Source organism: Chamaea fasciata, unplaced genomic scaffold (assembly GCF_029207755.1).
Source record: "Chamaea fasciata isolate MVZ Bird 193981 ecotype frontalis unplaced genomic scaffold, bChaFas1.0.hap1 SCAF_10, whole genome shotgun sequence".
NCBI lineage: Eukaryota > Metazoa > Chordata > Aves > Passeriformes > Sylviidae > Chamaea > Chamaea fasciata.
Genome location: NW_027094095.1, coordinates 3141626 through 3168129, shown reverse-complemented (window position 1 = coordinate 3168129; position 26504 = coordinate 3141626). Strand labels below are relative to the sequence as shown.

At 53.8% G+C, this 26504-nt stretch overlaps 3 protein-coding genes across 11 annotated transcripts in view; 2 read left to right on the top strand and 1 right to left on the bottom strand.

Moving 5' to 3' along the window:
* Positions 1–8572, top strand: part of PRRC2C (proline rich coiled-coil 2C) — a 69003-nt gene extending 60431 nt beyond the window's left edge. For 6 of the 9 annotated variants that reach the window (XM_066192060.1, XM_066192062.1, XM_066192067.1 and 3 more), the window contains 4 exons: positions 726–800; positions 1946–2049; positions 3274–3400; positions 6752–8572. In XM_066192060.1, coding sequence (XP_066048157.1) covers positions 726–800; positions 1946–2049; positions 3274–3400; positions 6752–7018 — 573 coding nt within the window. In that variant the 3' untranslated portion in view covers positions 7019–8572. The remainder of the gene's footprint in view (positions 1–725; positions 801–1945; positions 2050–3273; positions 3401–6751) is intronic. The other 3 variants (XM_066192068.1, XM_066192069.1, XM_066192061.1) reach the window with 1 other exon arrangement.
* Positions 8573–11578: 3006 nt separating this feature from the next.
* On the bottom strand, positions 11579–14576 carry MYOC (myocilin). The gene is made up of 3 exons (XM_066192071.1): positions 13868–14576; positions 13338–13457; positions 11579–13250 (listed from the first exon to the last, which is right to left on the bottom strand). Exons 1-3 carry the CDS (start codon positions 14352–14354, stop codon positions 12466–12468), a joined length of 1392 nt encoding a protein of 463 aa, XP_066048168.1. The 5' UTR covers positions 14355–14576; the 3' UTR covers positions 11579–12465.
* Positions 14577–14905: 329 nt separating this feature from the next.
* On the top strand, positions 14906–25842 carry VAMP4 (vesicle associated membrane protein 4). The gene is made up of 7 exons (XM_066192058.1): positions 14906–15187; positions 16419–16465; positions 16768–16818; positions 23236–23336; positions 23816–23895; positions 24070–24121; positions 25130–25842. The coding sequence occupies exons 1-7, from the start codon at positions 15122–15124 to the stop codon at positions 25156–25158; spliced, it is 426 nt and encodes a 141-aa protein (XP_066048155.1). The 5' UTR covers positions 14906–15121; the 3' UTR covers positions 25159–25842.
* Positions 25843–26504: the final 662 nt, after the last annotated feature.

Here is a 26504-nt window from a genome sequence, read left to right as displayed (position 1 = left end):
TATAACCAGCACAGCAACTCACGTTGACTTCTTGCATCTTAAAAGCCTGCCTCAGCTTTAAAAGATAAGAAAGCCAGTCAGGGTTAATGCCTTAGTGACTGGGTCTGTGCATTTAGCTGAGGTTTTGTAGCTACCTTGGTGCTGGTCCATTTGCACTGCAGGAGTACCTGGTTTGATAGTGACGCCATGGACCAGTAGGGGGTTGCATGTAGAAGCCGTGTGGAAAACAGCACTGAGGTGTTGTTAGAGCAACAGGGGAACAGCACAACTCGCTCAGGGCTGGCGGCAGATTCTGGGCCTGCTTGAGTTTGTTGCTTTGCTTCTGGACTCAAACCAGAGCAAGAGTTTGGGTTCAGGGGTTTCTAGTGCAACAAGGGGAGTTCAGGGGCTTCAGTGGACTCTGTATGAGCCATGACCATAAGGCAGAATTAAGCTTTACAGTTATTGCTGGGGGTCTGCCTTTCTGAATAGCACAGCGTGGTGCATATTAAGACAGTAGAATTGTATACAAGACAGGATCTTTCTGTAATGAAAAAAGAAAAGGCTGGTCTTGCAGCTCAGGAAAACTGAGGGAAGGTCCAGTATGGAAATAACACTAAAACAGCACAAGAAAGTTCAATATGGTGGGGGGAATTCTCTCCTCTCCTTTATGTGAAGCTGCTACGGTAATTGCTAATGAGGGGATGTGTGGAGCTGGCTTCCAATCACAAGGTCTCTTGTCTTAGATGGAATCCCAGCTTTACAGGCACCGGGGATTTTCGGATAGTGTGCAGCACTCGGCAGTTGCAGTCCGCTTCCAGGTGAGCAGTGGGTGACACCCTGGACATGGACACAGCTCAGCTGACTGGCAGGAACAGCAAGGTCCTCCCACCTCAGGGACTGATGTACCTCTGCACCTGAAATCCCTGCAGCTTCGGGCCTAGATTAGGGTGCTTTAGAAGATAAAACAACCCCACAGTCCTGGTGATTTACAGCTGCGCTAAGAAAAATCTCGGGTGTTAATTCCACATCTTGGAGAGTAATGGCAACCAGAATTTCAGACCACCTAGATGAAGTTTACAGCTCCTCACCCCCAGAGTGTGTATGCTGGTTTTTGCACCGTGCAGTTTTCCAGCTTCATGGGATCTGGCCAAATCTTTTCAGCTTTGCAGTTGTTAGGAGCCCGTTTTGCAAGCAGCAGCACGTTTCTTGCTGCAGTTGTCGCTGGAAAACGATTGCTCATTTCAGCAAAAAATGAGGGAAGAGCTGCAGTGGGATGCTGGCCTTAGATGACTTCCCTGCTCTGCTCTAAGATTCCCATCATGTTGCTGCTAAAGAAGGTCAACTTAAAACGGCCTCTCATTTTTCAGTGATTTATTGTTGCTGTTATGCTTCATGGCCATGTGTGGAAATACGCTTTTCCAAAGACTTAATTTATTCTGTTGAGTGTATCTGCAAAATAACATTCAAGAGCCATTGCTCCAGTCAGTCTGGAGATTGTTTTGCATGAAAGACAGCTCTATTTTTGCTGTGCTTTGGCCTTGTTTATTTTTATAGACCTGGACTATTTGCTGGTATTCTTCTCAGCGTTTTTCAGGGTTATTTCTAAATATTTTTCATGTGGTACCTGAGATGGGAGTCTTGGATAAGGAGATCTCAACTCCAAAACATATCTTTTTTCCTTTTTTTAAGGCCAAATAGATGAAATGTCTCTCAAACCCCCTGTCATTATGCAGGAGAAGCAAGTTAGGAAGCCAATACCATTGCTGCAAGTGCCAGATAGGGCAGGAAAGTTGTCCACAGAGGTGCTTGTGGTGCTGGGCCTGTCCTAATTATAGGAGGCTGTTTTGCAGTCAGGCTTTCATCTCCACTTAAGTGACCTCTTTTCATTGAGGTAAGCTAACAGCTGCTTAGCAAATGTAATTTTTGAAATCAGAATTAACATGTCAATTGCTGTGTTTTTCAGATATCAGAAATGGACCTGAAGGCCTTCGGAGGTGGCATTGATGTTAAACCTGGAACACCACCAGTTTCTGGCAGGAGTACTACCCCAACCTCCAGTCCCTTCCGGTAATTCTCCCTTAAGCTCAAAATTCCTTAAAGCCAGAGCTAGAAAATGTACCTAGTCATGCATGAGCAGCCCTTTCGGGAAGGTATGAGGTGAGGGGCCACTGATAGACGGCACAGTGCTTAGTCTGAGCTCGTGAGCGGCATTCCAGCAGGTCATCACATCTGCTGTACTTAAACAGAGGGAAACAGCTCTGAAATAAAAGGTGAAAAATACTTCTTTGGGTAAAGGGAACTAAACTAGAGGTGTCAGGGAAGATGTAGTTCGGGATAAAACTGTAAGACAGTTCATCTGAATTGTGGTGTTCAAAGTAAAAAACACTTTAAGGCTTAGACAGCGGTTGTGGCAACAGGTCCGTTAGAGGAGTAAGTGTTGTTGCAAGGTCTGTAAGCTGCTCACAAGTGCAGTTAGTAAACAAAACCGACTCCTTTAAGCTTACAAAATACTGGTGTGTGTGGAGCTTAGCTGGTGTCCCTGCCACTGGTGCCCCTCTGCTCGTTTTGCCAGGAGTGCATCACCCACACCCTCTGCACAAGAACTCTCTGCAAGGCAAGCTCTGTTTCCTAAAGAAGGCTGTTCACTCTTTCTTCTTTTTCTGGTCACTGTTTTCTCATTTCTCTGCCCTTCCCCTGGATAATCAGTCAAGCTTCATGTAATTGGTGGTGATTCAGCACCTTGGAAGTTGTAGTAGAGGGTCACGTTCTTAGCCAGATAAAACAGGGAGAGCATTTTCTGTGAATTCTTGAAATCTGTTCAAGTGCATTTTGAATCATTTGACAACAGGTCACGGTAGAAGCAGCTGCATGTTCACGGCCTGTTGTGACAAGCCCTGAACTTGCCATGATAGAGCAAAGAGTGACTGCTGCAGAGGAGCAGGACTGAACATAAGATAGCAGGGGTGGAAACTACATCTAACATCAGAAACATCACAAATCTAACATCAGTGTTTGTGTCATCAGTACTTGGGAGGAAGGGCTCTTTCATGCAGACATGCCCTGTAATCTCTTCATAGCTTAAATATTTCTGAATATGTTTTCTCTTTGAATTCTGAAGTTCTGAGGTTTTTTGCACGTAGAAGCTTCCATATTGAAAAAGTTTCACACCAGCTTTTCCAGGAGACTCATTCTTCCCCCCTCCTATGCTGAATTTCTAGTTAAGTTGTAACTAAGGGCAGAAGCATCCTCTGAATGAAAGCAGTTGATTTTAACTGGAGTTCTTTCCTTTAGGGCCAGTTCTACAAGTCCTAACAATCAGTCCAATAAAATGAACAGCATTGTCTACCAGAAGCAGTTCCAGTCAGCAGCTGCAGCTGTGAGAATGACACAGCCCTTCCCTGCACAATTTGCACCCCAGGTAGGTGATTGGTGCCTTCCTACAAACAGATTTGTTCCTCTCTATGACCTGGTGGCTCTGACTCGACTGTGTCTCCTTTTTATCATGAGGACATACAAAATGGAATCCTTAAATGGCATAAGAAACCCAATTTCAAGATCAAAGCAAAAAATCACCTCTCTGATCTTGCTTACAAGTAGTGCTGATTTTGTGGTGTTTAATTTTGAGTTCTGTGCACGCTGAGGAATTCAGTACAAGTAGTGAATGATGTAGAACAGGCCGTGTTGTGGCTTCCCCAGGCAGCTGTAATGCACCTCATCCTGCAGGAAAGGTCATTAGCCTGGGGAAGGGGAGAAGCTCTGTGTCTCAGAAGGGTCCCAGTGCATTTTTTACACGTGTAAAGACAAAGCAGGTGTGCAGCTGTGAAGTCCTGAAGGAGCAGGTGAGGTTGGAAAGGATCTCTGAGGTCACACAGTCCAGACAAGGCAGGGCTGATGGCGGAGGGGTTGATGTGCTTTGGCATTCCAGGGAGCACAGCTTACAAGGGTGGTGCATCTCTGTCGCAGGTGACTGGAGCCAGGCTGCTAGGGAAATGTAGCCTCTCTAAAAGCGTATTGCAGGCAGAAAGGATATTCCTGTCTTCCTTTTAACATTCGGAGTGTTCGGCTGCAGGACTTGAGATTCGATTTCTGGATTGTCACTGGCAGAAACTGCCTCACCTTCCTGGGGCTGCCTTTCACCAGTGACTGCTCCACTGCCCTGTGAGGCTCTTTCCCTGCTCACAAGCTGGGTTGAAGTCATTGGTGCTGCTTTTCAGGCGGGGCTGTTTCGCCCTTGCAGTTCCAGCCTGTTCTCCTGACATTCATTTCCCAGCAGAGTAGCAGCTTTTTCCCCTTAAAGATAATGCCAACGTGCAGCGGAGTTGGCAATTTTCTAATTGAGAACTGTCTCTCTTTGTTGTTTTTCCCCCACTTAGATCCTCTCTCAGCCTAACCTGCTCCCTCCATTGGTAAGAGCCCCATTTACTAACACCTTCCCAGCGCCTGTTCAGAGGCTGCCGGTAGTTCTGCATAGTCAGATGCCGTCTCAGATGACCACAGGCCTTATGAGCCACCCTCAGTTACCACGTGTGGCCAGAGGTCCTTGTGGATCAGTACCTGGAGCCAGAGGCACTCAGGCCCAGGCTGCGCTGAAGGCTGAACGAGACGTGAAGGTCAGTATGTGAACGGCAGGGCTCTTCCCAGCAGTTCAGTCGGACAGCTCCCAGGCAGGGATTTGTCTGCCAGTCACGGCTTCAGAGAGTGCCTCTGGACCCCAAGCCAGCAGCCAGGCTCCTCGCAGCTGAACACAGACCTTCTCTAAGCCCTGGTGTTCTTTAAAAGGAATTTTAGGGTAAAATATTTACAGGGAGCTTCCTGTCTCAGGTGGTCTTGTGGTCAGCAGCTATGGAGCTGCCACTGCTGTCCAAGGCAAAGTGAGGTGTCAGGAGCCTCGTTATCTTTAAACGAGCAGTGAAGCTGCACACGTGGCTGTGTTAGCTGCCCTTTCACCCCCAGCTCCTCCTGTTCCAGCCTCACTCCTTGGGGACTCTGCAGAGTCCTTTCCCCGTGGTGTGAAGTGCCTGCGGTGAATTCTCTGTGCTAGAATGCAGGACGTGGCGCACTCCGCAGAAGAGGGGGCTGCGTTTCAGTAGCAGGTGATGACAGTCACCCAAACTTGTTACAGCACTTTGGGACCCTTCAGTTCAAGGCAAGCTCTTCTTCCAAGGCAAGCCTGCAGTGTGGGACATCTGGGTAGGGACACTGCTGGACACTGAGCCTGTTTGCTGCAGAAAAGAAGTTTCTTGACTAGATGGTGCTTAGGGGCTCCTTCCTCTGCTGCCATTCCTGTAACCTGTGCACTGAGGTGTCAGAGCAGGAGAGAGTTGTTCTGGTTGTGCCTGGCTGGGGGAGGACTGATTACCCCTTCAATTCCAGGTGCTTGGTCCATTTTCTACCACCAGTTTATGCAGCCTGTAGATGCTTAACATGTTATCCTGAGTGTGCAGTGTGGATTGAATGTAGCCTGTCAGAGCAGATACTAACACAGTTGTGGTGTCTTTAATCTCCTGCAAACACTGCTGAGAGCAGTGAGAGTTACTCCGTCATGCTCGGTTACTGGTGATGGAGTCATCCACCCTTAACCTTGAGGGATGGCTGAAATTTGGGCTAAAGGTTTCAGGTGTCCATCTGGCTCCAGTCAAACCCGGCTGTTGCTGCAGTCCTGCCCCCCAGAGTTCACAGGTTTGTTTTCTGTTCTGTTGCTGCTTGAGTTACTTGGAGCAGCTCCACAGTGTGAGTGCCAAGGCCTCTTGTTCCAGACTTTGGCTGTTTTGTCTCCCTGTTGTGTGTCTCCCAGCCCCATTTTTTGTAAAAAAGCAGAAAATACTCAGAGAAGGGACATGGAGGCTTAGTTGCCTGTGTTGTAGTTGCGGTTCCTTGTGTTAAGATAGTGCTTTTTAATTGAAAATAAAAAGGTGTTTGACTGCACTGGGCTTTATTGTTCAGCTTCTGAATGATGGAACTATTAATGGAGTTTCTGCAGTGTGGGCAGGAAAGCCAAGCTGCTTGCTCTGAAGTGTCCGACCTGCACAGTATCAAAACTGTAGCTGCAAGGTGTCCCAGAGGGAATTCCACAGGTGCAGCTCAGGGTCACTGGTAGGATTCAGAGGAGGGAGGGAAGGAAGGAAGGCAGGCAGGCAGTTTGTGCAGCCTGGGATGAGAGCCTGCTCGGAGCAGGAAAAGCAGATCAGGCTTCAGTTCACTCACAGCCCGGTTCTGAGCCTGGTTCATTTACATGCCAGCTGCAGGCTCAGGCTGTGCCCAGAGCCAGAGGAGCAAACTGGGTGCTCAGGCTGTGCTGCTGGGAGAGGCCCTGTGCTCCGGAGGGGCAGCAGGGACAGCTGGAGTGGCCCTGGGGGCCCAGGGCAGGGTCCTGCAGGCACAGCTGCCTCTGCTCATGTCTGCCCTGCGCTCGGGGGAGCTGCAGCCTGAGTTGCTGCCAGCTGTGTTGGTACTTGTACAGCTCTGCAGCAGTAGTAGTGGCATATGAAGAGGTTAGGGAGTACTTCAGACTGGTGTCCCCGATCCTCTTTTTCAGGGAAACATTAGGAAGAGCAAGGGAAGCCTAGGCATGATGTTGAACTACTGCTGAGGAGCCAAGCACCCAGATGTGGTGACATCAGGGAAGCAGCAGGATGCACGCTGCCTTTCTAGGAAAGCGTGGCCACTTTCAGAGCGCTCAGTCCTTCCCCTTTCACATGGGAAATTCTTGTGAAGTCACTCCAATTCCAATGCCCTCTCTTCAGTAAACTTATTTTCTCCCTCTCTTAAGGCAAAACAAAGAGCAGAGGTCCTTCAGTCCACGCAGAGATTCTTTTCTGAACAGCAGCAGCAGCAGCAGAACAAACCCATAGGAGGCAAAGCCCCGAAAGTGGAGGAGAACGGGAGCAAACCCAGCGAGGCAATTGCTGATTCTCCAGGAGTCTGCCAGGACAAAGCCGAGGAGAAGCCCAGCCCTGCGCCTGCTGCCACACCGAAGCCTGTTAGAACTGGACCAATCAAACCTCAGGCAATCAAAACGGAGGAAACAAAATCTTAGAGGCCGTGTTCCCGTGGAGGGGGGACGGGGGAGGGTGGGCGAGGTGTCAGCAGCGTCAATTGGTGGCCGGAAGGATGAAGAGCAGCCTGCTCTCCCTGCCGGGCTCTGAGCAGCCCCTCGGGGCATAGAAGCCAGCAGCAGCTGCGGTGCCAGCAGCTGCTGTGTGCAGCTGAGCCCCCGGGCTCTCGGGGCTCACAGCTGCTCTGAGAGCATGAAGGCTGCTTTGGGGTGTGCGCCCCGTTTGGCTCGCACCCGCCCGCTTCCCACAGCCACAGCACGGAGAAGTAGCAGCGGTGGGGAGGCAGTTCCTAGCTGACACGATGACTTCTTTTCTTCAGGCTCTGATCTTCAGCTGCTATTTATCTTTTTATAAACCCATGAGTATGAGAACATGCAGATCTGAAGATGGTGCTGGGCCAAGTAATGTGTGTTAAGTTTTTAGTGACTTCAGAAGCTTCTATCTTGTATAAACAGAGGGATCCACGTATCTGCCACACGAGGTTTAACCTAACGCAGAGTAACACTGGCAGTGCTGGATTTCCCTCTGGAGGCAGTGCTTTGCTGGCTGCTGCTGCTTGGATGACAATTTACTGCATTTAGATCACCATATGAACAGCTACTTGGCCACCTGTGTCCTCTCCACCCGCTGCCCCCTCAGTGGCTCTCACCCCTGGAGTTGAAGGTTTGTTGCATCAATAGTCAGGTTTGTTCCGTTCACCCCTGTCCAGCTGTCTTTAGATGATGCAAGTGGTCCCTAAACGGTTTCCAGTTTCTGTCTGTAACACAGCAACGAGCACTTAAACTGTGCCACAAGAATAAAAGAAACCTTACCAGATTAACGAGAGTTTTATCTCAAAGGTGCATTCTTTATATCAGAGCTGCGTCGCACCACCTCCTTGCCCACAGTGTGCTGGAAAGTAGAATCAAGTCAAATAAATGCCTTTTTAATTGTATCCTCTAGTATTCTAGCTGTAGGACAGTACTGTATGATACTTCTGTGAATGTAAGATATCCTGTACCTGCTTATGATATGTAGTAGTGACTGTGCTATACTGGAGCTGTTTTTAATAATGTTATTCTAGAGGTTTTTTTCCAGACAATGATTGAAAAAGCTAATAAAAAGCACCAGGTACCACATCAGTAGCAGAATTTGCTGGTTTCTTCTGGGATTTTTTTTTTTCTTTTGTTTTTTTTTTACGTTGTTTGGAAGGAAGAGTTGAAAGTCTAATGTGTATAATTTTGTTCAAATGACTGCAGAAGCTGGAAAGGCTGTTGCTGCTATTGATGCCTAGTGAATCGCTATTGGTTATCTTTTTATATAAATATATATATAATTTGAATTTTTGGAAACTAGCTGTGATGTCAACTTTGGAAAAAAGTATCCCACTTGTAGTGTGAGTTGGCATTGTACAGAAATTAACAGCCATATTGGTCTAGAAATGTTAAACTTAATTTTTTTTCCATTTGTACAGGGGTAACGCACTGTATGAAATATGTACGGTCTTATTTACATGGGTTTGATTACAGAAACTAATAAAGTATTCTCTAAATAAAGCCCCTGGCTGCTCTCATGATTGCTGCAGGAGGCCAGCAGAGCTCCCAGGGAAAGGCTCCTGAAGGAAACGGCTTCCAGAAGCTCCTCTGTGGCCACTGTCCACCCCAGAAGGAGCCTGGGGGGGGGGGGGGTTTGTTGGGAATTCCATCTCCGGCTGGTGGAGCTGGGGGTTGTTCCAGACAGGAGCTGGGATGATGCCAGTTGTCCCATCAGCCAGTTGAGTGACAGTGATGCCTTCAGTTTTAGCTTTCTTATTTTCCAGATTCTGCACTGCATTAGTGTGTGACTCTGAACTTCATATAAAGCGTTAGCAAGTTCTCCTCAGCTCAGTCACACAAAACAATCCTGTTCCAGGATTGGAACCAAGGACACCGTTGCAGCTTCAGGCCCAAAAAGTGCCAACAGCAGTGAATTGAGGAGAGCAGTCTGGGAGGATGGGACTGCACAACCTGAAGCTGTAATTGGACAATTAACCCCGATATGGAAATGGACCAAAACTTACAAAAGTGTGAAAACTCGTGACCCCTGGCCCATCTTGGGTGTAGCCATGGCCGGGCTCTTGCACTGCCCAAGGTGTATCCTTTGAAGGCCTTTGAATAAATCCCGCCTTGATTCCTTTAACTCTGGCCTCTGTTCTGGGCAGCCTCTAGAGGCATCTACAGCACTGGGGAAAGGCACACGAGTTCAGGAGCACAGGCTGAGCCTTCCCTGCCCCGGGCTGTGGGACAGGCTCAGCTGGCCACCAGAGGGAACTTGCTTCCCACCAACACCAGAAACCGTCGGTGTCTTGGTCTCTGAGCAGTAATTCCTGCCTGGGGAGAAGGTGCTGGCTGGCTCTGCCCCTCTGAGGAAAGGGAGGATGCGGCCAGGAGCGTTGGGGTGGCTCTGCAAGCACCACCAGGAGCTGGGCGGGCTGACCTTTGGTCAGAGGTGCCACTGCCACCCCTGGGGTGGGTTGGGAAGCAGCAGCTTTGGGCCACCAGAGGAGCTGGAGTCCTTTCCTGCCCGGGCTGGTTTTGTACAGGGTAAAACTGCAGCGGTACGGAGCGCATCAAAGGTGCCGGAATCCACAACTGCAGCCGCGGGCAGAAGGAACCTCTGAGCAGGTAACGCTCAGGGCAAACCACCTTTTTCACAAGGATCTGAATGAGCACAGCTGCGGTAAATGCTTGGAAAGGAGGGTGGACACGGGCACCGAGAGAATGTGGACACTGCTTCCGTCTCGAAATGTGCTATAAAAGTATCCGAGTCGCGGTGATGTTCCCCTGCCTTGAGGTTGTCTTTGGCCTGTTTCATCTTAAAAAAACACCCTGAAAACGGGACCTCGTTCACCAGGCTGTTCTATTTTTAAGGAAATGGTGCTGAAAGGATTAATGGTAAATTCGGTAGTAATAAAGCCATTGGGAAGTCAGAGGAATTTCCCACAGCCGCCTGTGGGAATGTACCAGGCTTTGGACTATTTTGCGCTCAGAGCAGAACAAGGGGAGAGTTTCTGCAGGAGTTTAATTAAAAGTAAATGCTCGGGCATTTTGTGCCTCCAAATAACCCGGGTTTGACGTGTGCCTCTCCAAAACCCCAAACCACGCCAGCTGCCTTTGAGGCCAGGTGGAGCTTTCAGTCACTGACCCCGGTTGATTGAATATTTTTATGACATTTAATCAGATAACTTGCTCCTGGCTATTTACACTGGAGTAGCTCTTGCTTTTTTTTAATTTGAGTGGGATTTGGGGTGTAATCTCTTTTCTAGGACTCTGGTCATCAGAAATAATTGTCCTGAACCTCCTAGAAACCAGGGGACAATTTTATCTGGGGAATTCAATTTCTTTTTCCTTAATGTTGAGCCTGTGAAAAGGTTGTAACTTTTCTTCAGGACAAGAGCCAGAGGGGGGTGAAATGTGACTGGGACCAGATCCAGCAACCCCCCCCGGGCTCAGGCTGGCTTCTTGCTGGGATGTGGGCAGGGAAGGGCTTGTTTTCCCAAACTCTGTTAAGTAAAGCAGCGGATTCAGCGCTGTTCAGCTCCAGCCCAGCTCTCTGGAAATCCTGTGTACATTGGCTTGTCCTCCTTTCTTTTCTCAGTCAATTAAGAGATGGACTTCCCGGCCTGAACAGGGCCCGGCGCGGGAGGGGCGGGAGCTGTCTGCCCCCGCCGTCTGGGCTCACCGAGGTGTTGCTGCTCCCCGGGGCTCCGCACAAACCCAGCCTTTCATCCCGGGGCTTGGCTCGCACCGCCGCGGAGCTGCGGGGTGAAGGGGGGCTGCAGCCTCACCTCCCACCCTGTTTTGGGACAGAAACGCTTTTCTCCCGCCCTCGGTGGCAGGTTTGCTGGGCATTGGTGGCTCTGCCCGGCCCCAGGGCTCCCCAGCGCTGTGTGTGACAGTGACGGCGGTGATGTGCTCCTGACACACGGGGCTGAGCCTCGCTGCAGATCCTGGGGACACCACTGGCCCGGGGGACGCCTCCACTGGCCCCGGCTCAGGTGAGAGTCCCAGCCCGGCTCTGGGGCTGCCGGCGAGCAGGAATGGGTGTTTCAGCCTCCTCCCTCTTTGTGCTGGGCTCCCACCTGCTGCCCACCCTGCAGCTCACCAAACACACCTTACACACGTCATCTCACTCTTCGCAACCATCACGTGCTTTCCCAAAATAAAGCGTGGGGATGATGGATAAACCAAACTCCTCTTTTGCAACGCAAATATACAGCGCTACACTTCAGACAACAGGGTGAGGGTCAGGAGGACAGCAACGGGGTGAAGCATCCCACTGAAAATCCCTGTAGCTGCAGGTGATCATCCCAAGTGTCCCACCGTGTTCTCTGTCCTTCCCCACTGTCCCAACACCTGCCGTATTGCTGTCAGAAGCTACCTTTGACAATGCATCATTTTCCTGCTCAAGGCTTTACCAGCTCCCCCCAGCAGCACCTTCAGCCTGAAGGCGCATCAAGAGGGGCACCGGCCCACCACACTGCTTGGAAAACAGGCTTGGAAAGACGAGGTGGGAGGCAGCAGTGGTGCTGGGCAACGTTTATTGGGCCAGGACCCCAACGCAGACCCTGGGGAATGTGATTGCCGCTGCCCCGAATGCCAGAGGGGGAAAGAAGCCTCCTCCTGCAAGCTTTCTACAATAAATAGATAAACCAGCGTGGTTTGGACTGGTGTGGGGAGAGCTGCCGGCCTGGGATGGTCTGTAAAGCTGAAGCACGTGGCTGGGAGGGCTGGGTACCAAGAGGCCACCCGGCTGCAGGATGCTCTGCCAGCACTCCTCACCCCTGCTCTCTTGGCTGCTTTTTCTTCCTCAATAAAACAAGGCTTGTGCAATGTGTGTCTGCATTTTCTGCTGCTTTGGAGCCTACTCGATGATTTTTGGAGGCGGTTGAGCTCCAGGATGCCCCTGGGCACTGGGAGTGTGGGATGCCACTGGAGTTCGTGGGATCTCTGCACGAGAGCTCTGCAGGGCTGGAGCCTGGAAACAACAAACCCTGACCCCACAGAAGGGGGATGGCTGCTCGCAACTCGGGAAAAACGTTTATTTTAAGGCAGGATCCTCCTGTCCTCCTAGGAGCCCTTCTACCACCTGTTCTGCCCAGCCCTCACCACGTCTGAGCCCTCCCTGCTCCAAATTCGGGGCGGCCAGGCTGGGCGCTCAGGGCTGGGCACCGCTGTGACCCCGAACCCCACCGAGGTGGGTCCGAGGCATTTCCCTGCCTCTGCCAGCCCCTGGAGCAGCGCTTCATCTCTCTCTGCTGCGCTGGAGCACAAGGGGATGCGGCTGGGCAGCGGGCGGCCCCCAGCACCACCCGAGGCTGGGCGAGGCGGCGCTCCCGGCCGCGCCGGGGGAAACGGGGAGGGAAGCACGAGGGTCGCGGGGGCCGAGCCGGCGCGTTGCCAGCCTCGGCTCACGCCCGGGCCAGGCGGACGGGGTAGGTGACCATGTTGAAGCTGTCCCAGGCGAAGAGCCGCCGCTCGGCAGGGTTGTAGTCCAGCATGCTGAGGTAGCGGAAGCGGTTCTCGAAGGGGATGCTCAGGGCGCGGCTGGTGCCCGTGGCGGTGTCGTAGGCGAAGTTGATGGTGGCGTTGGGCGCCGAGTAGCTGCTGACGGTGTAGAGGGTGCCGCAGATGAGGAAGGAGTTGGCCACCCCCCGCTTGCGGATGTTGGTCTCCCAGGTGCGACGGATCTCCAGCGTCTCGGGGTCCAGCTTGGAGAGGACGATGGCGCCGCGGGCCTTGTCAGTGCTGTAGATGACCCAGAGCCCCGTCTCGTCCACCGCCAGGTCGATGTCGGTGTAGCCCCCCCACGAGTAGGGGTACTGCCCGTGGTAGCCGGCGCCGGGGATCTCCCTCTCGGCCGTGATGGTCTCTCCCCGCAGGTCGTAGCGGGCCACGGAGCGGGAACGGCGGGGCTGGAAGAAGAGCCCGCCGCGGTAGACGACGGCCCCCGTGCTCTCCAGGGGCCTCGGCAGGATGTGCACCTTGGCGGGGTAGCCCCGGGCCAGCTGCTCGGCCTCCTCGTACTGCAAGAGCTGGCGCACCTCGGTGCCCACGGTGTCCACGCGCCAGGTGTTGTCCCGGGTGAAGGGCGGCGCGGGCTCGGGGTCCTTCATCCACACGCCGTACTTGCCCGCGATGGAGTCCGCCCGGCCGAACACCACGGGCTCTCCCACCCACACCAGCTGGCCGCAGCCTGCTCGGGGACAGGACGGGACACGGAGGGGTCACCGCCAGCCCCCCGTGAACAGCGGGACGTGGGGCCGGCCCGGCGAGCCCGTACCTGAGTCCTCCTTGCCCGGGCGGCCGAGCGCCGTCTCCTCCAGCAGCCGGGCCACGGGGACCTCGCTCCTCTCCGACTGCAGCTCCTGGTAGCTGAGGGGCTGCGGCTCCCAGCGCGGCGCTGCGGCGGGGCCGGGCACGGCGTGAGCGGGGCTCAGCCGGCCCCCCGCCCCGCCGGCCTGCCCCTGCCGCCCTCGGGGGGCTCCGTGCCGGGCTGCTGCCCCCGGAACGCCGCGGCCTTGGGCAGGAGCTCAGTGCCCCCCTCCAGTGCAGCAGGGCACATCTGTGCCCGCTCTCCCTGGGGGAAACTCCCAATAGCCCAGGTCAGCACGGTCCCCTACGTGCCCCCCGTGCAGCGGGGCCGGCGATGGGGTGAGGCGGGGCGGGCAGGGAGGGACTGGGAACGGGCTGCGACCTCCCGGCGCGGCTGAGCCCACCAGGGTCCCCGGGAGCGGGGGGCCGCACCGGGACTCGGCCAGCGAGGAGGAGCCGGCGGCAGGGACGCCCCGGGGTCCCGGCCCCGGCACTTACCCTTGGCGGGGGCACGCGGCGCGTCCCGGCCGGGCCCCTCTCTGCCGGGCGGGCAGCGGGCGGCCCGCAGCCGGGTGATCTCCTGGGCGCTGCTCTCCAGCCGCCTGCCCAGCTCCTCCTTCTCCCGCTCCAGCCGCCCCTTCTCCTCCTCCAGCCGGGACTTGGCTCGCAGCAGCTCGCCGTACGCGGCCTCCAGACGGGCGGCCGCGGCCACCTGCGGGGGCTCCCGTGCGCCCCCCGGCCCCGAGCCCCCCGCTCCTCGCTCCCGGCTCTCCAGCCGACTCAGGCGGGCGGCGAGGGCGGCCAGCTCGGCGCGCAGCTCGGGCACGCCGCCGGCGGCCTCGGGGCAGGCGGCCTCCACGGGGCTGGCCACCGTGAAGGAGTAGGTGCAGCGCCCGGAGCTGTCATGGGCGCGGCGGAGGAAGGCGGTGTCCGCCCGGCCGCCCAGGGCCGCGGAGCCCCAAAGCAGCAGCCAGACCCCCAGCATGGCCCCGGCGCCGCCCCTCTGAGCGCGCCCGCCACCGGCGCCCGCATTTATAGACCAAGAGGGTCGGGAGGCGAGGGGCGGGCGAGCCGGAACCTTCTGGATGCCAGGGGGGGCACCGGCACTGCCCCGCCGCCTCCCCCCGGCCGCTGGCCGAGGCCGTGTGCCAGGGGTGACGCCGAGCCGGGCCGGGCCCGGGCGGTCCCGGGGCCAAACCCCCCGGGGGCCGCTCGGGGCCGCAGCCTGAACCGAGCCCGCGGCCCCGCCCCGCCGCCCGCGGCCCCGCCCCGCCGCCCCGCCCCGCCCCGCCGCCCGCGGCCCCGCCCCGCCGCCCGCGGCCCCGCCCCGCCGCCCCGCCCCGCCCCGCCGCCCGCGGCCCCGCCCCGCCGCCCGCCGGCCCTGCCGCCCCGCCCCGCCCCGCCGCCCCGCCCCGCCCCGCCGCCCCGCCCCGCCCCGCCCTGCCGCCCGCCGCCCCGCCCCGCCGCCCCGCCCCGCCCCGCCCTGCCGCCCGCCGCCCCGCCCAGTTCCCGTTTGTGTCTCCGCCCCCGGGCCGCCCGCCATCGGTGGCTCGGCGCTCGGCGCGGCGGGCGGAGCGCCGCGCGGTCGATGTGACGGGCGCTCTCGGCACCGGCCATTTCCCGCCGGCCCGGCCCGGCCCGGCCCGGTGAGCGCGGGCGCGGCGGGTCCCGTCCTGGGCCTGCCCGGCGCTCCCTGCTCTCCCCTCCAGGCTTCTCCCCCCCGGGCACGGAGCCCCGCGGCACGGACCGGCCATGCCTCCCAAATTCAAGCGGCACCTGAACGATGACGAGGTGACGGGCTCGGTGAAGAGCGAGCGGGTGAGTGCCGCTCCTGCGGGGCGCAGCGGGCGGCGGCTGAGCGCGGGGCGGCCGGGCTCGGTGCCCGCGGCTGGGCTGCCTTGCCCCGGGGCTGCCGCAGCCCGGAGCGCGGGGACAGCGCCGTTCAGCCGGTGAGGGGCTGTCCCAGCGCCGGCCGCGGGCCGTGTGTGTCACAGCGGCCTCGGTACGGCTCTTGCGGAACCTGTTGCGGCTCCTTCGGTCCGCGTCCGTGGCAGGAGATGCCCGTGGCCCCAGCCTCCTGCCCTTCCGCAGAGCCTGGCGGGGACGCGGCCTGGCTGTGCTGCCCACGTTGGCTGAAGGGCTTGAGTGAAGTCACCCTGTGCTTTACAGCTGATTTTTTTTTTCTCCTGGCACCACGGTCCCCTCACCTTTCAGGCTTTGCATGCAGGTCCCAGCAGTTGCCAGGTTTGGACAAAGTGGATTTAACCTGCTGGGGTCAGGCTGTGCTAAATGTCACTTTAGGCTGTGGTCAGAAATGCTGCTGCAGCAGCTCCCGGCAGCTGTCAGCGGGGCCAGGAGCCCGTGCTGCCAAGAGCAGGTTGCTCCTCCCTTGAGGGAGGCAGCAACTATTGCAATGGTGTTGCAGGTTTGTTTGAGTTGATTGAGCAAATGTGACAGGACGGAAATGCAGGTGAGCTTCGACATCAGAGCATCAGGCTTGCAGGTGGGAGCCCAGATCTGCACACGGGAAAGCAGCAGCTGTTGGTATCCAAGGACCATCTGCTGGGTCCTGGGCCCACACTTTTAGTGGGTCACCTCCCCCTGTTGATTGTCTTTGACCCTAAGCAGAAATTCAGGAACATGCAGGCTTCAGTGGGATTATGCGGTTGCTCTTAAAAATCAGGTCTTGGATCCTCTCGTGCAGTGCAGTGGATTGGCAAAGGGGAGCCCCGAGGAGCTGCCAGACCGCTCTGCCCTCCAGCCCAAGGATGCCAGTGTGTTCCCTTGGGGTCATCCCTGTTAGACCTGTTAGATGGTGGAGAAAGCACGTCCTCCAAATCCCGAGTGGATCTGATTTCCTGAGTGGATGGGACAGCCCGGGGTGGCTGTGGGTGTTGCTGGTATTTTTGAGTGCAGGGCTGGGGATTGTCCCTTGAGCAGGGAGGGCCTTCCTGCAGTCAGAGAATGCTGATTGCATCCTATAAGAGCTGGGAATGTGTGTGTGAGGTGGTGGTTGCTTATTGATGAGATGGTTTTTCTGTGTTTGCAGAGGAACCTGTTGGAGGAAGACTCGGATGAAGAGGAAGACTTTTTCTTGTGAGTTGGGCTGCAGTGTCATACCTGCCTGCAGCTCTGAGACTGGGGGCTTGGGAACGAAAACCTTTGATTCCTTTGGGATGTTCTTCCAGAGCCTTGGCCTTGAGCATGAATTAATAGGTGTGGCCTTTTGTAAGAGTGAGATGTCCCACGTATCCCAAGACATGGGAGGGACTGCTGGGAGGTATGAAAACAATCCTCCTTGCACAAGGCATTGGTTCTCTCCTCTGTATCTTTTGGGTCTGGTTTAAAAACATGTTTTCATTGTACCTTCTGTCCTGACTGCTCTTTTCTGCCTGCAGGAGGGGGCCTTCTGGACCCAGGTTTGGACCCAGGAATGACAAGATCAGGCAGTAAGTTGTTGTTCCTTAGTGTCACAGAGATAATAATTTATTCTGGCACCGTGAGCTCCTGCTGCTGTCTTGTCAGAGGATTTCTGTGTAGCTCATCATATGAACAGTCCTTGTGCCTGTGTTCTTCTAACTGACCCGTCCTACCCCGTGTCCACAGCTAAAGGAAATCTCAGCTTTGATGCAACCTGTCAAGAAATTGTGTGTTGACAGAAGCAAAGGGATAAGATCACATCACAGTAGCTTATTGGAGTTTCTGAAGCCCTTGCTATGTTCTGGTGGTGACCTGTTCCATGCTTTTGTGAGGCTCTTTACAGCATCAACCCTGAATTTTAACCTTTCCTAGCACCATTTTTTAATTTTTGAGGCTTTTTTACCTCATCCTGTAACATGCTCCTTTAACTTTTCAAGAAAGTGGTCAGGAGCACACCAGGACCATGAGGTTTGGGCAGCACCTGCTCCTCTGGCATCCTCTTCTCCAGATAAAAACCTGATATAGGCGACCTAGAGATGAGCAGTGACTCACTGGGGTCAAAGCAGCTGGAAAACAGGAAACCATTAAAGCTGGAGGAGGAGTGGGGCAAGAAGGAAGGAGTGAACACTCTGGATCCTTCTCCCATCGAGTCATTTCCTGGATGATGCTTGTTCAGCTCCAGTTTTTCCTGTGAAGGATGTGGTGATGGTACTCAGTGAAAAGCGTGGGGATGCCCACAGCCCCCTGGTCTGTGTTGCCCTGTTTCCTTTGCTGATCTCTGTGGAGCCAGGACAGAGATCTGTGTGGGAACTGCTGCCTGGGCATTGCTCAGACTGGGTCGTGTTTGCAGCCTGCCTGTGGCTCTCGGTTTGGGGTTTTTTCCATGCCAGGAGAAAGCCAGCACAGCTCTGGGATGACTCATTGCCACCAGCAGCATCGGGCTGTGTTTGCCATGTTATCTCGAGCAGGAGTGAAGGGCACTTGAGTTGCACAAGAGGCAGAGGGCAGGTGGCTGCACCCGGAGTTTTCAGGGTGTCTGTGTTCCCTCCAGAGTGTGAGGATGCCGTTGGTAGAGAGGAACTGCTCTCTGGAGTAAGGCAGTGTGGATAGAGCCTCCCTTCTAGGGCACGATCTGGAATGAGTGAGAAAGCTGAGAACTGGGTTTATGAGTGGAGTCTCACCTCCACAGAAAGGTAGAGATGGGGTAGTGTCCATCCCTTCATCCTCCTCTGCTGGGCAGCACCTACAGTGTCTGCTGTGTTCCCTGTTGGTGGGAGAAAACAGGAGCTCTTCTCTTCCCATTGTCTCAGCCTGGCAGAAAGGAGCAGTGGCTTAGGTACAGGAGAGCACTGCCCCTGTGAAAAGGAAGAAAAGTGAAAGAAGCATTTAGCCAGGAGCTGGTGGGTCCGTAGGAGTGATGTGACTAATGGCCCACACACGAGGCTTGCCCATTGCCAAAGACTGCCTGGATATAATGGATGTGGCGTGGAATATGTCCCTGGAGCTGTCAAGGGGCTACATCTATGGAGCATCTAGAGCATCTGTTACAAAACAATTTATTTTCTGCTCTCATCAGCATTGATTGCTTTGTTTAATAAGCACTTACGCCATGCAATCATCGCTTCTTGTCGTGGAGATCACTGTGAAGTTTCTGATCAGTCCGGCCCTTGTGCTGTAGGGAATCAATGCCTGGTCTCATAGTGAGTCAGTTTCCTTTGTTTCAATAAAGAAAGGGTTGGGTGGCTGCTGAAAAACTGTAAGGACAAGACTTTTTAAGGAGGAATTTGAGCATTTGGAGAGCTGAGGCATAGCTGGGCAAAGCTAGAGAGGCTATGGCAGTACTGGGCTGGAGAAATGAGGTGTGAGGATGGGCGTAAAAGGAAACTGGGTGGAGGATTGGGTAGAGGAAAAAGTGATGGGATTCTGGGAGCAAAGGTGTGGAACATGTTAAACGTGAGGGGCAAGACTGGAAAGTTTTCCTACTTATCCTTGGCAGGAAAGGGGGATGGATTGGGTCAGGGTGGAGTTTGGCAGCAGAGACCCTCAAGGCCGGCTCAGCTGTGGGGAACACTGCAGACCTTGTCGGCGAAAGAGGTGATTACAGTCTGCAACCGTGACAGGAGGGAGTGTCAGTCCCCCTCAAGCTGAGCCTTGTCCCGATGTGTCTGGAAGCTGCTCGGTTGGGGTGGACTCTGTTCTGCCAGTGGAGAGGCCACACGGGGTCCCTTTGGCTCCCTTTGAGGCCTCCCATCCCCAGGGCGGGCTGGAGCTGAATTGCAGCTTTTAAAGGGCTTTTATCCTTTGCCCCAAAGGTACAAAGAACAGGTAAGGGAGAGCTGATCTCCTTTCTCTGCCTTTGCTTTGAGGCTTTGGAAGCAGTGCTGAATGTGTGCCCGAGAGCCTTTTGGAGGGAAGCTGGGATGTTAATCTTCCAGCTGGATTCCTTTTATGTGGAAAAGGGGCTTCTCATCACAGACCATCTTTTCAAAAATTCTGCTAAAATCAGCCCCTTTTCAGTACTGCTTGACTCACTTTACTGCTGGTGTTTGTGCTTTCAGGGAACTGTGCCACTGGGTTCTTGTTCATGCTGCTGAGGAGGCTGAGCACAGTGCTGGGGTTCCCCAGGAGCCTCTTGGTCTCTGTGAATCCCCCATTGTGCTGCTCTGGGGGGTCAGCATTCCCAGCCCCAGTGGCTCTGGCTGGTGCAGGCCCCAAGCAGGGGGAAGGTTTGGGGAATGGTTTGAACTCGAGGCAAGAGCTGACTGCAGCTTCCCAGGGCTCCTTGCAGGTTGTGCAGTGAACCCCAGCCACAGTCCAGGCTTTCATCTGAAGGTGATACCAAGACCATGTTGACAGGTATCACTGTTGGATATTATCCTTTCAATGACTGAAAGGCTTCAGGGAGGCATAGACTGCCGTTTTCCTCCCAGCTGGGACTAAGCAGCTTCAATCCAGGGCTTTGTGGCATGGTTGAGCACTGTTACCCCGTTGTGGGGTACAGCAGGGCTCTCTGCAGAGAGCTGGGCAGTGCAGTGCTGGCCTCCTGCCTCTGTGCCCTCCATCTGCCTTGGCTCTCCCTCCTGTTGCCTCTTCCCTGGGTGGCTGCCACAACCAGGGGTGTTTGGGTGTAATTTGCACCAAAAATACACACTATTAATATCACTGGGGTGGAAAACCAGAGTGTGTCTGCTGGCTGCAAACAGCCAGCTCGGAGACAAGCAGCAGCCTCAGGCAGCACATCCCATGGTGTGTGCACAGCCTGTTTACAGTGTCTGGAGAAGGCAGCACTGCTGTTAGCCCAGCACCCTGACCAGCCCAGGCAGGCTTTCAGTACCTAACCCAGTGTAGCCAAAATGGAAAGGCTTATTCCTCCACTCTGGAACAGCAGAGCACAAGAAGAGAAGAGTCTAAAGCAAGCTGAGTGCCACTAGATCTCATTGCTTTGATGGTGTACGCTTGCTGTCCTTGTTAAAAGTGTCAGACTTGCAGTAATTAGTAAGAAAGAAGGTCGTGGGAGACATATTTCATGTTTTTGTCTTGCTCCCTTTCCTGCCAGGTATTTATTCCACTTTATTTCTCTTGGAAATCTGGCAGGAGTAAAGCACATGAAGTGTATGTGTCAAAAGCCTTTAGCTCCCCAACAGGAAATGCACTTTGTATTAGAGGACTCATTCCCTCTTGCCAAATAAAACAAGAAAATATTTTTTTTCTTTATGTGACTTGACTTTCCTACCTCAGGCATGCCAAACTAGTGGGAATTTTTGAATTCATTCTGAGGCTGCTGGGTTAATACATCGGCTGGGCATTTTTCAGCCCCCTCCTGGAGAGACAGCAGTGTAGGGTGGGAGAGAGCAGAAAGAAGGGGCTGGCTTAAGGTCTGGTTAAGGTGCTGCGTGGAGGTCTGAATTTCCCTGGCTTGGCCTCTTCCTTCCTGTTTTTTGTGGTTTTGTTGGGGTTTTTTCCCCAGATGGCAAACGGTGCTACCCAAATGCGTCTGTGTTCCATGGGAGGCAACACTTCAACATTTGTGGGAGTTCATGAGCCTCGATTTCTTTGTGCCTCCATTCTCCATCTGTGAAATGCTTTGTTAACCTGGGGACAGCTGACAGCTTGCCCAGGGTTTGGGCAGATAACAAGGGCCCTCAGCATTTTGCCAGCAGCTCAAGTGAGAAGAGACAGGATGCTGAGAAGCAGTTTGGGCAGTAAAGGTTTGTACCCCAGAGCTCTCCCCTAAATGCTGTTAAACCACCTCAGCAGCTTGGTTACCAGCCTGTTTTGCCTCCAACGCTTTGGGGTGTCCCAGGGCTGCAGCAGCACCCCTCAAGGCTCTGACCTCCAGTGGCAGGGATACAGGTGATGTTGCATTGCTCTGCAAGTTCCTAGATGCACTGTAACCTTGTGTGCTCCCATTTGTTAGTTGTACTGGGATAACTTGGTTACAAATCTGTCGTGGGAGGAAAGCTCTCTATTTTCAAGCCAGAAAATGATTTTAGAAACATTTACATGCTGCAAATGTAGACTGGTGCGTGTGAAGCCGATGTTGGAGGCTTAGAGGTTTTGCCAAGTTGGCTCATCTGGGGTAGCAGATGTTGGTGCTTTTCCTCTCGCCCCAAGCTGTAGCTGCATTGCTGGGACTTGCTGTGCCAGGGCAGGGAAAGCCCCCTGCAGAACGTGCCCCAGGGCTGGGCTCTGTGTCCCGTGTGGGGTGCGCACTTGGCCCCACAGGGCACTGCCCTGTGTTCCCTGGGCAGCGTCTGTGCATCCCCAGTGCCACCTTCTGAGCTTCGCCAACCGCAGCAGCTCTGCCACTCCCCTTGGGCTTTGTGAAACAAACTGGATCAGAGCAGGCTCCTGGGCACGGGGCAGTTCCTGCTGAGAGGTCTTTGGGGATTATCTGTGCCCTTCCCCTCCAGATCAGGAGCTCCTGGCAGGCGGTTCCTGTCAGTGTGGAAGGTGGCAGCTGCCACTGCATGGTGTGGGTGGGTTCAGAGGGATGCTGCTCCCACAGACTCTGTGATGCAGCAGAGAAGGCAGGTTCCTTTCTTATGCTGTCCTAAATAAAGCAATTTTTTACATGTGTTGCTGGAGTCCAGCATGTGCCTTATCACAGCTGTTGACTCAGAAATTGGTTTCAGAGGAGTTGCCTGGCTCTTCTAGCTCTGGAAGCCACTGTGCAGTGGTGCTGGAGAGCTCGACCTGAAAGGCTAAGGTGGGAAACCCCTTCATATTTAGAGATGTGGAACTCTTTCTAGAGCTTTCTGGGGAGAAAAATGCCTTTTAATGATTATTCTCACCTGTGTTTGGAACATTAAGTAAATGTGAGCAAGTGATGTGACCACTATGGCTGGTTGCAGCTGCTCCTCATCAGCACAGGTGTCTGCTTGGTGAGAGGCATGTAGCTGGCAGGAGAAATAGGTCAGTGTGAAGCTGTGTCTCGAATTAATGAATGAATTAATTAGATGCATGGTGGTGAGGACAGAGCCGTGTTTCTGGTTCTGCAGTGCCCCGTTGTCTGGCCTTGGGTCTGTCTTGGCCCCAGTTCTGTGGGCTGTGGGGGAGGATACGCTGTTTCTCTTTGGAGCTGTTTCTGTTCTGTTGCCTCCAGGATCCTGCTGTTGCCGTTGCCTTTCTGGGAACGGAATGTATCAAACAATGTATTGTTATCCCCCGGGCCTCAAGAAAATCCTCATTTCTATCTCCAGGAAAATAAACGTGTATTAGCTCCAAAATACAAAACAGAATGGAGCAGTACTTTTCCACCAGGAAAATTTTCCTCTCTTGCTAGTATAGGGTTTTTTTTTTTTTTCTGGAGTGAATAAATGCATTTTTAATAACCCTACGGGTGTGATTTAGGCTACTGCTCACTGAAGGTTACCCACAGAGTTGCGTAACCTGTGAGAAGATGAATTATAACTTGGTTTAGTTCGTGTCAGCCATTTCTTTGCTATCCTCTTGATGCCCCTGGCAGAGTGGGTTTAATTTAGCAACTCAGTTCCTGGAGGAGGGAACTGATTGAATTTCACCCCAAGTTATTGAGCAAAGGTGTGATGTGGAGTTCTCTGAAATGTAGAAAGACAAAGTATGGTTTTTATACTCCTCCTTCCCCCTTGTGAGCTCTTCTGTAGCAGAGGTGCCCACCAATAGCAATTAGTGCCTGCATTTGAAAATTCATACTGCATTTGTGCGTTAAAGGTGTTAGAGTGGGGACTCCCACTTGTGCTGACTTCCCAGTGCTCTCTCTGAGCCCCCCTTGTGTTCTCTTGCCCTTCCTGGGGTTGCCAGAGATCCACCCAGTGCAATGCCATGCCTCTGCTTTTCTCTGCATCCCATCAACCTCTTTCCGCTGTTGTGCCCTTTCATTTTTGTGGGTGAGCTCTCAGATCCCGCCAGGCTCGGCAGCTCTGGTGCTCCCTTCTGCCTCTCACGCTGCCTTTGCCCTGCCCCAGTGTCCAGAACCAGGTGGATGAAGTCATCGATGTCATGCAGGAGAACATCACCAAGGTGATTGAAAGAGGCGAGCGGCTGGACGACCTGCAGGATAAATCAGGTGTGATGTCAAACACAGTTCTGCTGGGCCACGTTAACCTGGGTCACTTCTGAAAGCACCTAATGTCACACCTGGCCTTACATTTCTGTCCTTCCTGAGCCCTGGGCTGCAGATCTGACTTTCTGCTGGCTCTCTCTCCACCTTTACCTGCTGCTCTGTGCAGAGGCGTTCGTTTGGAGGTGTCTGGGTGCTGGGATCTAGCTGGTCCTTCAAGCAAAGGTAGATGAGTCTGTTTTGTGGCACTGTCCACTGGCTTGCAAAACAAGTTCTTGTCCTCAGAGAGCAGCCAGTACAGAGGGAGCACAGTGGGACTTGTCTGTGTGCTCTGGTGAAGGGCGTCACATTGACCCTGCTGTGGCTTTGGTGAATCATGCTGTGGTTGGGTCTTTTATTGCATAGAACTCAGTGGGGTTAGAACAGGTGAGTGGGTGCTCTGACTGTGTGCACCACTGAACTGACTCTGTTCTTTCCTTTAACAGACAGTTTATCAGACAATGCAGCAGCTTTCAGCAAAAGAGCCAAGCATCTCCGGAGACAGATGTGGTGGCGAGACTGTAAGGTGAGCAGGAGGGGGAGCAGGCAGGGCTGGGGCTCTGGAAGGGTGGTGACCTGCCTGTCCCTGGGAGGAGGTGGAGAAGCTCTGCTTCCTAGCTGAAAACATGCTGGGAGGCAAAGGCCTCCTTTCAGGTGGAAGCAGCTGCCCGTGTAAGGTGCCTGTGTGCTCCTCTTGCAGATGAAGGCGATCATAGCCATGGTGGTGGTCATTCTCCTGCTGGTGATCATCGGTGAGTAGCTCCACGTCACCCCGGCCGTGCCTGGCATGGACATACTGGTGGCACTCCACGCTGGGAGTGACACCGTGGTGCTGTTGTCCCCGAGGGGCAGCACCTGAGCCTCTCCATGAGCTCCACTCTGCCATAAGTCACCGTAAGGGGAGCCTTCTGCAAGGCCTCAGGGTGCGCACAGAGGAGCAGGCTCAAACCGAGTCCTGCTGACTGTGAGCAGGGAGAGCCAGCAGTGCCCTGCCAGCCTCGTACTGACCCAGCGTTGGCACTGACTGGTCCCAGGCTGGGTGGCAGTACGTGGAAAGTTTCAGGCTAGAGCAGTGTTTTCCTGAAACATCTCTACATGTATCAGCCACCTTGCAATGAGCCTGCTGTGTACAAATGCTCCTCCCCAAAGTTGATGTGCTGCTTAATTTCGATCAAGTAGCTGTTGTGGCTTTGCCACTGGTCCCTTCCCATGCTCTCTGCCCTTCCTGGAGCTCCTTGGAGCAGAGATGTCACTGCTTTTCCTACCAAACAGCTCATAATGACCAGAGCAAGTTTCTTCCAGGCAGGAATAATTGATCCCTCTGCCTGCAGAATGACATGCTCCAGGGATCCAGGCAGGCCAGCACGGCAGTGCAGCTCCTCTGTGCCACTGGCTCTGGAGGGTTTTCCTCCCACTGAAGTGTCCAGGGGAAGCTCTGTAACTGTTCTTGTTCCTTCAGCGAAGCCCTTGTGGCCTGTTGTCCTTCTGACACACAGCCTGCAGTGGGAGAGGCAAAGCTGGCAGCAGGGTTGAGAGAGAGACTGATGGAAAATCCCATCTGGTTTAGTTTTGGGAAGCTGGAAGGAGATGAAGGTAGCAGGATATGTTGTCTAGCATGTGTGCAGACAGCAGATTGCTTCAGCTTGGGGCTGGGAACACACTTCTGCTCACAGCTGCTGGGTGTTTGTCACTGCACAAATGGGGGGACTCCCTGGCAGGGATGGGTGTGTGCTGAGAGCCTCTTCCTTTGTGTTTTGCAGTCCCCATAGTCCTGAAGTACCGTTCCTGACAGGGCAGCTGGAGGCGTCGCTGGAGCTGCCTCTGGGATAACCAAACTGCTGTGTAATTTAAGTGAGATATCTGTATATAGCTTGGAAGCTGTTTTTTTCTCCTGGAAGCAGGAGGTGGTGGCAAGCAGCCAGTTCTAAGGGAGTGTTTTAAGAACTACCAAACAACCCTTTTCCAGTCAAGTACCTGTTCCTGCTGTCAAACTTTTTTTTTTTTTTTTTTATAACACAAGATTCAGATCCCAAACTGCCTGTTTTGTGGAATTCTGGGTCTCTGGTTTGGAGCTGGCTACTTGCCCCTACGGTCTATCTGTATATATGGTTGAGTTGTAATATTAAAAACTATAATAATAATAATAATAATAATACGGTTTGAGCAGCTCCCTGCTGCCTGCTGTGGAAGGCAGAGGGGGCTCTGTTGTTGAATCAGAGAAAAGGAGGGGATAGAAGTCTGAAGGGATATACACCAATATATTATAGGGAACTGATTCTTTGGAGGACAATGGTAAGGGTGTTGTTTTTCTCTTGTTCAAAAAAGAAAAAAAAAAGAGAGAAAAAATGAAATTAGGTTTTACAATCCAGAAGATTTTCTGGTCCTGCCATGGGAATGCACAAGCTCAGTGTTTTCAGTATTGCTGCTTACAGCTGTGACTAAAAACATTCCAGTAAACCTATTTTTGACTGTACATGTGGAATTTTTGCACGTCTTCGTAAAGTTTTGGAGGACATTCAGGGCTCTCTGAGGCTGGGAGTCCCTCTTTCTGTGTGTTCTTAACCAGAAATAAGAAATGTGTGGAAAACCCAGCAAGCAGCACGATTATATAAAGACACAGCTGGAGAACAATTCTCCTGACACCCATCCCCAGTGAACAAGCCCAGTTCATATTCAGAGCCCTTCACCATGATGTGGTGGTTGTGGTCCTGAATGGCAGCGGATTTTGCTTCCTTGTGATCCTGTGGGGTGGGGATTATTCCCAGACATGGGCACTGGGGAGCTGTAGGGACCCCTGTGCTGAAATGAACAGGAACTGAGCTCCTCTATCCCTGGGTGGGATTGTAGTGCTTTGGCTGTTTCCAGCCTTGGTCTCAAGTGCTGGTGGCATTTCTGTCAGCCCTTTATTTCTGGGAGTCTTCTCCTTTGCAGCCCTGAGCCTGGCACTTTAGCTGAGCCAAGCTCTTCTGGTTTTCTTTTTGGTCATTTCTGATGAGAGAAGTGGTGTCTTGCTAAGCACGTGTTTGAAATAATTCTGGAGAGGGGAAGTGGTGCCCCAGAGAATTTCCAGTGCCATGTCCCAGCTTCCTCTTCTGCCCTGCCCCGGGGCCTTGCACAGTTTCCACCTGAGTGCTG

Bases quoted from the DNA above. Each gene is read 5' to 3' on its own strand.
- MYOC (XM_066192071.1), bottom strand. From the start codon at position 14,354: ATGCTGGGGGTCTGGCTGCTGCTTTGGGGCTCCGCGGCCCTGGGCGGC. The intron at 13,458-13,867 runs GTAAGTGCCGGG...GCCCCGCCGCAG, and splicing joins GCCGCGTGCCCCCGCCAAGG to CGCCGCGCTGGGAGCCGCAG. The intron at 13,251-13,337 runs GTACGGGCTCGC...GTCCCCGAGCAG, and splicing joins CCCGGGCAAGGAGGACTCAG to GCTGCGGCCAGCTGGTGTGG.
- VAMP4 (XM_066192058.1), top strand. From the start codon at position 15,122: ATGCCTCCCAAATTCAAGCGGCACCTGAACGATGACGAGGTGACGGGC. The intron at 23,337-23,815 runs GTGTGATGTCAA...TTCCTTTAACAG, and splicing joins CGACCTGCAGGATAAATCAG to ACAGTTTATCAGACAATGCA. The intron at 24,122-25,129 runs GTGAGTAGCTCC...TGTGTTTTGCAG, and splicing joins TCTCCTGCTGGTGATCATCG to TCCCCATAGTCCTGAAGTAC.